The 11,981-nt window shown below is 32.3% G+C and overlaps 1 protein-coding gene across 1 annotated transcript; it reads right to left on the reverse strand.

The window, feature by feature from the left end:
• Positions 1-11,229, reverse strand: LOC106073646 (uncharacterized). The gene is made up of 6 exons (XM_013234257.2): positions 11,211-11,229; positions 10,897-11,010; positions 7,869-7,931; positions 5,409-5,573; positions 5,147-5,290; positions 1-3,453 (listed from the first exon to the last, which is right to left on the reverse strand). Exons 3-6 carry the CDS (start codon positions 7,924-7,926, stop codon positions 3,278-3,280), a joined length of 543 nt encoding a protein of 180 aa, XP_013089711.2. The 5' UTR covers positions 7,927-7,931; positions 10,897-11,010; positions 11,211-11,229; the 3' UTR covers positions 1-3,277.
• Between the last annotated feature and the right edge of the window lie 752 nt (positions 11,230-11,981).

Raw genomic sequence — 11,981 nt, forward strand, 5'->3', positions numbered from 1 at the left:
GATGGTAAATGGGTTTAATTACAAACTCATTTATATTTTGACAAACACAAACGCGTAAATGTATGAGAACAAATTTATTCACAAGACATAGCTAAACAGTATAGTCATTTAGCATTCAATAAATGCAAATACATTAAGACTCCAGATTCCAAATAACATGCTCAATGTTTAACGTATTTAAGAATTAAGAAAAGCGTTGGTACTCATGGTCTCCCCCTTCTGAAATCAGTACATCATAGACACAACTTTGATTAAAAATGTATTAAAATATGTAGATCTACTAACAATTTTAAACATAATGTATCTTCCTTAAAGATAACTGTTGATTAAGAATTTTCATATAAAAACGCCTGAGCACCAAAGAAATACACTTCCGGAATGTTGAGACATGTACAGCTAATAAGGAAATAAAAAAAACGTACTACAAATAACAAAAGGGGAGATGAACTATGAACCATGAGCGTGTGTGTGTTTCTATGGAGAGAATGGGAAGAGGTTAGTCATTGGTTGTGAATGATGCAAGATAAACATCACTATGTCAGCAGTCTTAGGACAGATGACTTCTGAACACCAGACTGAATGGACGTGTTACTGTAGTTAGATTCTGGTTCATGATAATATTTTATATTATGACTCAAGTCTACTATATTTATTATCTCAAGTTGAATTTGTTTATATTGTAATAAAAGTTCCATTGAGTTTTGTTCACCAAAAGAAGTCATTAAGTTATTTAAGTTTTATCAATTAAGATCTAATACGCCAACAGCTGGTTTAGTTGTCTACCAGAAGTTTGGTGCTACAAGTCAACAACCGTCCACAACAATCAGCACATTTACTTGTGTTCCCTACGACTATCAGAGTACTTTCTAAAATTAACTTTGATATTTTATTCATCAACAAACCTAAATATGTGACAATTTAAAAGATGTTTGCACTGAGTTGGTCAGAGATAAAATATGTCCATTTTTAAATTTTGTCACTAGCCCCTGAAGCTGGTGGTGCTGGAATTAACTATCAGGGTTTGAATTGTAGCCAATGACAACCTCTGCCCTCTCCCCCCTCCCCAACTAATGTCTCAAAACCTGCCACTATGTTGAGTTCATAAAGGACAAAGTTAGAAAGATAAAAGTGTACCAAACAAAACAAAAAAAAAACAAAGCACAGAAAAAAGTTTGGGAGAATACCAAACCTTATCAGGGCTTAGCTAGTTAGCACACATGTTGATAGCTGCTCAAAAAGGCCAGACATGAATGTATTTGATAAATATCTAGTAACAAAAAATGTCAATAATTGAGAAAAAATAGCATAATGAGCTCATAATGACAAGATTGCATTCAGAAAATTTATACAGATCAGCAGTAGCTGTAGTATACTTCATTAAAAAAAATATATATATAAAATGATTCATGGAATGTTTTATAGAACAATGTAATAGGCACAATCACTTTAGTCAGATAACATGAAACTTACAATGACATCAAATTCACCTCAATTCACTCAATCTATTCTTATAGACCCACTGGCACGCAAATGTTGTTTCGGAATTTCCAAACTTGATAAGTTCTTTAAAAAAAAAGAAGCCTACATTTGATATAGCATTTGTTTTTTTTTTCCAGATGCCAACACAATTTAACTTTGACAAATTAAAAAAAAAAAAAATTGTTTTAAACTAATTTGAAACTAACAAAAATAGGTGTACACAAGATCAAAATTAAACATGCATTTAATCAACCACATGCTGAATTACACATAACATAATTTGGACTTAAGGATTTCAGGACACACAGACAAATTACTTTATATAATGACATTGAACCTTTGAATCAATAACAGGTACAATTTTGCAATACCGTTATATTTAAAAAAACAAACACTAATATACTTCAATAATAAAAAAAAAAAAGTTTTTTTTATAAGTTTTTATTTCAATAAAAATTCAGTTAATAATTGCAAATATTTGACATTAATTTTAAATCTTCAAAAAAAGTTATACCAAGGTACATAGTAAAGAATGCAAATGCTAACATAAAAAAATACATACAGTATTCTGTGAAGCAAACAAAAAAATTACAGTTCCTATAATTAATTTTATTAAACAAAATGAGAAAAAATTAGACAAGTGAATCTTTTCAGGAATTTGACACCAAAATATTGAATAGTGCAAATTTTGTAAAAGGAGTAAATTGTGAAACATAGAAATTAATCAAATGACTCTAATTTACAAAAATAATAAGTGGTCAAGTGCTATCAGTTTCATTTCACAGTACCATCAATTGATGATTTGTACAAGTTACACATAAAAGTATGGAACACCATATTCTGCAAAGATATTTTTATACATACATACAAATGACAACACTAGTGTAGAAAAAATATTCTTAATATACATTTGTCAATATATACATAAAAATAGATCAAACTATGGAAATGTATGGAATGTATCAAGAAATATATTTGTTTTCAAAAACCTGCACATTAAAAAGGATAATATCATTCTTCATTAACAACCTATAGCTGACCAACAATAGAACCATAAATAAAACCTGTTAAAAATCTATGCACTGAAAGAAGAATGTAATCAATTTCCATGTCTTTTTCTTTCAATAAAACTACACTAATGAAGAAAATGAAACCCAACATCAACTGACTTAAAAGTCAAACACAACCAAAGCCAATGGTTTAAACATCAGTTTTCTACATAGATTCCATAGGCTGATCCAGGAATGTAATTTGATAACTTGCACAACCCAAGACTCAACTTAGAAATGCAAATGCATTTTAAAAAGAATATAATTTCATTTTCTTTACAAATGAAGAAAAAAAACTGCTTATAAAATTAAAAAAAAAAAAGGACTTTTAAGTAAGGAAAAGCAAAATTGTACAGATTGAGTCCCCAAAAACAAAAGAAAAGAAGCAATATAAAGCAAGAATAATCTTAACTGGCCTTCTATCTTATTACCTCAGTATAATGATTCTCATATTGTCTTGAAATACCTCAGGAAAATATAATATACACTATAGTCCTGATAGAAGAGCCAAGGGACAAAACTGTATAGTTAAATTTCTTTTTTTTTTTTTTGGCCATCACAACAACCAAAAAACATTACTCAAATAATATGACAACTGAAAATGTAATTCAACTATTGAAAAAGTGTCCTCTAAATATTGTTACACAGCTGAGGTCTCAACTAAAATTTCTAAATAGTTATGCAGTATCAAGAAGGTGAAATCACCACTGACTGTTTTATATGAGATCTCTAAGATATGTTTGATGTGATCAATTAGATCGACAGGCATCAAATATCAGTAAGCCCGCAGCGATGAGGTAAAACCCTTGGGCTAAAATGAGGAGTGCAAATGACCAGGAGGGGTCTGAGTCCATCTCCAGGGTTGTCTCCAATACTTCCATGGCGTTGACCAAAAATACAAGTCCACCAATGAGAATAAACACAACTGTAAAAAGTAAAAAATATGCATGTTATTACAAACTACTTTAGTAATAATAAATTGTTATTGACATAATCACAATGTCGGAGACATTTATTATTACAGTACCTCTTTTAAACCTTGCAGTCTATGGGAAAGATGATATGAAGAGCAGCTTGTTCTATGGCCAAGAGTGCCATGTGGCAACACAATGACCAACAGCAATTACTTCCTTAACATTTGTTAGATACCCATTAGGCTGGAATTGGGCCCCATAAAATCTTAAGTTGAGTAGGTACTTTTTTTTCCTATTCATCACATCATAGTTCCTTTTAGACCTTGTGGTCTATAGGGCATGTGTAAAGGTCATCTGTTCCTGTGGCCTATGGTCAATGTGGGTGTCAAGTAACCATCACAATGACCAACCACCTTTACTTTTCCCCAACTTTTGTCAGGTATTAAAGCTGGGTGGGCTCAAGAGTCACCCAAAAGATCCAGAAATTAAAAATCCCAGCCTACATCAGGATTTGAACCCAGGACCCCTGATTTGGAAGCCAAGCACTTTACTGCTCAGCCATCATGCCTCCCTCATCCATCATATAGAAAAGAATTGATTTGAAGGTTATAAAATGGCAATATTTTATTTATCATGTCGCTTGTCTCAACAAATTATCTTTTACAATTAATACTTTTAACTATCTTGTTTTTAAAATCTTTTTTTTTTTGGGTACCACAAAAACCACAACTGATATAATAATATGAGCCATTTAAAATTTAAACTTAAATTAAACTATTGAAAAGATAAAGCAGAGTGCTGAGCTAGGGTTAACAGACAACTACATGACACGAGGAGAACAGAAAAAGAGGGCAAAGCTCTACAATGGAGGACAAAAATTAAAGTCCATTTATATAACAAGGCTTAGAATTTATTTGATGAAATATCTTAGACTCTATCATATGTAAGAGTTTGTTGTTTGTTTTCCACTAGTATAGCTCTAGTCATTGAAATTTTTTTTCCCAATAGTATTTTGTAATGAGAATGCCTCTGAGTTAATAGTCAATGGAGAAACTATTTCTCTCAATTGTGGACAAGATTATTGATCAGTGAAGACTCTTTAAAAACAAATTAAGGCACTTTTAGTAACTGGCTTCATATAAACACAACCTTAAAGGAATGAACACCAGTGTTCGCAATGGAGGCTGTCAAAAAAAACTTGTATCTTTCTGCCTTGCAAATCATTTAGAATGCATTACTGGTCAAATACTTGAACATCTTTCTTATAAATAGCCCATTTCTCTATGGTCTTAATCCATTACAATACATCATTTATAAGTATAGTTCTTTAAAAAGATGATATAAAAGATTGAATTCAAATGCTGGATATAATATTCTTGAAGAAAAATACGAGTGGAGAACTTGGTTCGTTAAAAGTTACAAGTGAGACCTTCAAATAGATAGGCACCACTTTCTGTTAACACTAAAAAGACATTACTCTGAGTGAGAATAAAAATGAAAGACAACAGACTTCCAGCAACATGCCTTCCTAATGGGCATAGTAGATAATTATTTATCCACTCATTATCAGATAGCTGCCAGATCTTTCACACAAAAATTTAATTAGAGGGTCAGGTCTCAACTGGTGTTTTGTAAAAAAAATAAATAGATGATAAGACTAAAAATGAATGTTTTTTTTATATGGATTAAGAAATATTTACTTACCAGATAAACAGTTGGCTCCAGCTGTGATGAGGTTACCAAGGTGTGTCCCTGATACCATGTAGGCCATGTACAGTGATATCAACATAGATATGGCCTCAATAATAATTCCTATGATGACAAGAGCCCTGCATGCATGCACCCAGTCTGCAGAAATCAACATACAAAAATATAAATATTACAATGTAATCAAGTAATTAACATAAAGGATGACAGAAATAAAGCTAAGACCAACAGAAATAATAATAATTTCTATGCCACTTACCAAAGTTTCGCCCTAAGCGGTGTAGGTATTCAGTCATGTCCTTGCAGCCATATGTCAGTGTATCATCACACATGTCCCAGAAGCCTATGTGCCGTTCTCTGTTGGGTATAACATCAGATGCTGCCATGTAGGATGATGCCACAGCAGCGATCATGGCAAAAAGTCCTATAGAAATAGATATTGGAAAACATTTATATTTACACACAATGTAGATTGAGCTTTCATCAAAGTGCCAAGGGCAAGGTAACAACTTCACACAATAAAGTTTACCTCATCTGAATAGAGTACAAAATGGGCTTCTGTCCATTTATAAATCAAATGCATTGCCACAAGTATTGGTGATCAATCTGATTACTTGACTATATAATAGAGAGTTGTGCGTTTGTGTACTTGCTCACACTCTGTTTGCTACCTTATAAATCTTTTTTTGTCGTAATGCTGGGTCAAATGAAGCAGCGACTGCTCGAAGGCATGTACTTCGGATTGCGCTCAGAGAGCAATGTGTTCAACCTTCTGTACCGACTGTCAGATACTAAGAGATGGTCACTACAAAGCTTCTCTGTGATGATGCTTGCAGCCTATTTGCTTACACTGAACAAGATCTCTAGTTTGCCGTCAACAAATTTACAAACATCAGAAAAACAGAAGTCATCCAATAAAATGTATTCAACCCCAAAGATCACAGTGAATGGACACCCCTCAACGTAGTAGACCACTTTACATAGCTAAGAAGCACTGTATCCGATAATGCATCACCTTCAAGAAAAGTTGATACCTGCCTGGCTAAGGGGAATAGGGCTTTTGGATGCCTTCATGCATATAGTGTGGTGAAATAGATCACTCTACCTGCCAACAAAAATCAGTGCCTACTAAGCAGTGGTCCTCTCAACCCTTCTATATATGGATCTGAGACATGGGTACTATACAGAAAGTAACTAAGACTTCTTACACTTTTCACTTAAGATGTCTGCACTCCATCATGGATATACAATGGCAAGATGGCACTACAAATACCAATACAGATGCTCTTGCAAATGTTGGTATGGACAGTGTAGAGGGACTGCTTATAGTTCCAAATCTAGGTTGGGCAGGGGAGATATTATATCCTGTATGCAAGACGATTGTATGTCAAAGGTATTCTATCTTTGGTAAGCTGAAAGGTGGCCAGCATAACAGAGGTCTTCCCAAAAATGATATACAATGGCAAGATGGCACTACAAATACCAATACAGATGCTCTTGCAAATGTTGGTATGGACAGTGTAGAGGGACTGCTTATAGTTCCAAAGCTAGGTTGGGCAGGGGAGATATTATATCCTGTATGCAAGACGATTGTATGTCAAAGGTATTCTATCTTTGGTAAGCTGAAAGGTGGCCAGCATAACAGAGGTCTTCCAAAAAATGCTTTTAAGACCAGATTAGGCGCCATTAATTGATATAGAAGAGAGCACCTGGCAGCAGGTGATTTCCAAATGAGACAGCTAGAGATTTCTTAAAATTTGATACCAAAATTTATCTACTCAGAGGACAGATGTAGAGGATGGAAAGAGAACCTAAACTGACCATGTAGGACAGTGTAGCCATATGAAATACTGTATTCCTCCTTAATTCTCGGACTCAAAGACAAGCCTTATTATTAATATAATTCAATTAGAAATTTACCTAAAGAAACTAGTCTGATTGGTATATTTGTAAGTTTTAAATCACACCATTTTTAATAATAAATTATTGTTGTGACACGGTTACTATGTGTGGTCAACCGTAACACACAGTCAAGTGTTGGGTACCGGGGAATTAGGGGACTTGCTTGAAGTCACGAGTGTGTTGTAAACAAGAAGAAAGGAAGTCATCTAGTGGAGTTGGTTTTCTGTAGATAATGTTAGCCTTGTAAATATGTTATGTTTGAATGCTTCACAATAAAAGGCAGTTTATACTTAAAAGGACTTGTTTCTTCACAATTATATTAAAACAAATTTTGTATTTACATAATTTTTATAACCTTTATGAAGTAATCTTATAACATTAATTTCTAAACTAGAGTTTCTGAAGGCTTCTTTACAATTTGAGATAATATAAACAAATGATTTTGTAATGTTTTTTTTTTTGTCTAAAAATCTATGAATAATCAAAAAAAAAAAAAAAGATTTTTAGGTTAATTTTTAAATCTATTAATTTTACAACTTTAATAACTTAACTCTTTATCTCTGTATTATTATTATTTTGACTTTTTTTTTTCCATTTTTCACATTTGTACATTCTACCCTGTTATGATATAACTTCAATAATATTTTTGTTGGTAATCAGAAAACATTACTTTTGGTATAGACATATAGGAGAATGCATGCTATTTTATGTAACACTAATTCAAGTTTATAAAGCCAAAAATTAATTTAATTTAATGGGGTCAAATCAACGATGGTATCGTTAATTAGGAGAGAAAGAGTTAAAATTACAAACTTACCAATAAACATTAAGAGGAAAGAGAACCTCCAAGTTAATGATGTCTCGCCAAGCCCCATTGTACCTGCAGAAACAAAGAATTAGTTGACTATGAAGAAGTATTGGGTCACTGCATTAAAACATGAAATATTGCAACCATTTAAGTTACGGTTATTATATGGAAGTAAAATAACATGTATACAGATTCCCTTTTTTTTTATTTTTTCAAAGTAATTTGCATAATATTGAAGAGAAAAAAGGAAAATTTTGACGCGTTGCAATACATTTGTGGAGTCAATTATATATTATGTTCTTTTCTTGTAACTACTAGAAAAAATTAACAGATCAACATGCCAAAACAAATGCTGTACTAGTCTAGACTTTAGAATAGGCCTACTAGTGTACTAGTAGTACTAGATCTAGGTCTAGTAAAGTCTAGTTAGTAGTCTGTATTAGTGTATAGAACTCTAAATACTAAATTACTACTGCAACGCCGTGCTAGCAGGTATACCTGATGACAAAATAGCCAAGCTGCAACGTATACAGAACAACGCCGCTCGAATAGTCCTTAAAAAAAACTAGACAAGATTCTGCTACTACGCTCTTGCGCACGCTCCATTGGCTTCCCGTGAAAGCGAGAATCGATTACAAGGTCGCCACACTTTGTCATCAGTGTATATATAAAAATGAGATGCCCTTGTACCTTAGCGAACTGATTACTCCATATGTCCCCAAGAGAGCCCTGCGCTCAATGGACTCAACGCTTTTAGTAGTGCCACGTTTCTCCCTCAAAAGCTATGGTCTGCTTGCTTTTTCAGTTCACGGACCAAAGGTTTGGAACTCACTCCCCATTGATCTCAGACAGACAACATGCTACACCACTTTTAAGAAGAACATTAAGACCTATCTGTTTAAATTTTTTTTAGATTAACTGTCATTTTAGCTCTCGTGTTTTTGTTTGTAATGTTGTTACAGCACCTTGAGCCTACATTTTGTTTGTTAACAGCGCTTTATAAATAAAATTATTATTATTATTAAATTACTTGTCACTAGATCTAGAGTAGTTTATTTAATCCGGACATTACATGAATTCGAACACTCGCTGTTTTTGTGGTCATTACATCTTTATTTTGATATTTAATATGAAACTAGCATGCTGTATAATATGAGTATAATCCATTTTCCAATTATTCTGACCCAATTTCCTTCCATTTAGCTGTCTTTTTATGTAAGAAAAAAGAATTTCAAATTTTAAGTCAGGTTTTTTTTTTCCTATGTTACCAGGATGACTTTAACTCTTCCTAGGGTTAAGACCATATTTTTTGGTTGGCTAAGTCTATGCTAATGAGCCCAGCAATATTTATTCTGTTTTTGGAGCTGATTTATTTGATTCATAAGCCAAGCTGTTTGATTCCATAAAAAAAAATAATTAATAGGGTGTTTGAATTAAATTAGATTTTCTTACCAAAATTTATTTCAAACAGCCAGTTTTGGACATCAATGTTAATGATCTTATATTATCATTGTTTTTTTTTTATAGAGAATAAATGGGCAAATGTTTGGAGTGAGCTGGTACATTAAATGAAGTTAAATGCCTAGATCTAGACCTACTAGATCAGCGGTTCTCAACCTTTTAAGCACGGTGACCCTTTTTACAGTCTCCCACTCTGCTGCGACCCCACCTCACACACACACACATACAGCAATAGAAGAATAGACAATAACAATCCATATTTTTTATGGTCTTAGGCGACCCCTGGCAAATCGTCAATCGACCCCCAAGGGGGTCTGGACCACAGGTTGAGAACACCTGTACTAGATAGATCTAGATTTATATCTAATAGAGAGAATATAAAATATAGAGGATTCAACTATTTAGGCAAGAATGTCTATCCTAACCTGTACTATACTACAAAAGATCATTTGTATTAGAAATTTATTAAATGAATAAACAAAAAACACAAACATTCAACACACATCTAATCATGCAAACATAAAATAAGGCTAAAAGTATGTGTAAAAGTCACTATCCCAGTGACTTAATTTTGGTAGATAAGTGTGTTCATATATATATTTATTTTTGTGTTCATATCTATGCATAATTTGAAAACATCTTAATGATTTCATGTGAGGGGCTATGCCTGGGGATCTTAAAATTTATTTAGTGTTAATATAAAATTAAAATCTGAGTTTATTGATGCCTAAATATAGAGACTGTTTGAAATAAATTATGGTGTCCGGAATCAAATAATATGGGTAAAATGTGTCTGAATTTGACAAATGAAATCATATGGCCTCTTTGACTTTATCAAATATACTCTAGGTTAGGGGTACAAATATAAGTCATCCTTATTCTCCTTAAACTAAAGAAGATTTTATAACTTCATTTTCTTTTCTATGTTGAACCATTGTCAAATTAGTCAAATAATGTGCTGTCAAAGTCAAACTTTGAAATTTTGGCCAATCTAGGTATCCCAATAGCATAAATTACTCTAGTACTTAGTACTAGACTCAATTGACTCATATCATCATTATAACTAAGTCATACTCATACTGACTAGACTTAACTACTGTAGACAGTGTAGTGTATAGACCTACTATACTTAACTATACTACTATCTTACTATCTAGACTAAGCCCTAAGCTATCTATACTAGACAGTTTAGTGACAGTTTAGTCATATAGTGACTATACTAGTAAATTTAACTAGCTATAGTGACTTCTAAGTCTAGATCTAGGCTCTAGATTAGTCTGATGTCTTATTAAATAAGTTTTATAGGTGTCTATAATAGTCTATATTTATTAAAATTTATTTATAAGTATTATAAGATCTGCCATGTTAAAAGTAAAAGATCATTTAAGATGTTTCCGGGTTGTTCATTTTGACATTTGTTCAACTTCATCATTCATGTCATGATCATGATGATGTTAATGACTTTGTCTTTAGTCATCTAGACGCAGTAACGGTAAGTAGAGAAATGTTAGGTCCTAAGGGTGTAGTAAAGTCTTTTTCTACTCGTGTTTTCATTACTAATGAAATCTTTATTTACCTTTTAAGACTGCAGTGTTATCCCTAAGAAAGTGTGTAGATCTATCAAATGAACCAAAGTATATCTAGGTCAACATAAGCTAACTCTTCAGGACCAAAGTATGAGTTAGTTTACCTTGGTTTAAAAAAAAAAAAAAAACGGTGAAAGAAAACAAAATTATCAATTTCTAAATATTATTATCTAAACTTTTATTATCTTATAAAATACAGACATAATTTCATAAAAGAAGATGAAAAATGTGAAATACACAGTCTAGTTAAAAAATATAGATGTATTATAAAATAAAATATATCTAGATCTACGTCTGTATGTACTTTATGTGTAAAAGCCAAGGTTGTCTAGATCTGATCATTCTTTCGAGCAATAAAAATGTCACATCACATCGTTTAATGCAGTCCTACTTTACTGCTTTGAAAGTAGGCCTATTTTTTTTTATTGCAGGCAAATAAATTATTGTTGCGACATTAAGCTGTTTTCGGTGCTTTGCTCATATGTTCACTGTCGCACTTATGGACTTTGAAGAATGTTTATTTCTATTTCCTTAGTAGGACAGCACTAGACTAGACTCCAGTTCAGTGGTTCCCAAATTTTTTGACCCAGGATTCCAAAGATCCTTGTAGTCAAACTTTCCCAAGGAACCCCAAGTGAAAAAGCTACATAAATGCAGAAGAATTATAAACTAAAAAAAAAACATCTTTTGAAGTAGTAGGCCTATATAAATTATTGAATTTATAACTTTTGTTTAATATAATTAAAAAAAAAAAAAAAAAGAAAATAAACAAAAATATTTTAAAGAAACATAAACAAAGATTATATTAAGCGTAGTTGTATTAATTAGTTTGGATCAGTCATGTAATTTAATTTTAATAGATCTCGACTATAAATTGCAGCTCTTCATCAATGCTTTACTTTTACTTAGTATTGCTGATACAAGAGATTGTTCTGATCAAACAGTGGTTATATACTCATCATTTTGAAAATCCCAATCATTTACAAATTCAGTGACCCACGAAACCGTAACAGTAAAAGTTTATTAGAGGGAAAACAAGTAGGCCTATTGATGCTTTTGTTTGACTAATGTGTGG

Source organism: Biomphalaria glabrata, chromosome 17 (genome assembly GCF_947242115.1).
Source record: "Biomphalaria glabrata chromosome 17, xgBioGlab47.1, whole genome shotgun sequence".
In the NCBI taxonomy this organism is placed as follows: Eukaryota; Metazoa; Mollusca; class Gastropoda; family Planorbidae; genus Biomphalaria; species Biomphalaria glabrata.

Coding starts and splice junctions, on each gene's coding strand:
- LOC106073646 (XM_013234257.2), bottom strand. CDS start 7,926: ATGGGGCTTGGCGAGACATCATTAACTTGGAGGTTCTCTTTCCTCTTA. Junction 5,291..5,408: donor CCGCTTAGGGCGAAACTTTG/GTAAGTGGCATA, acceptor TGATTTCTGCAG/ACTGGGTGCATGCATGCAGG. Junction 3,454..5,146: donor TGGAGCCAACTGTTTATCTG/GTAAGTAAATAT, acceptor TACTTTTTACAG/TTGTGTTTATTCTCATTGGT.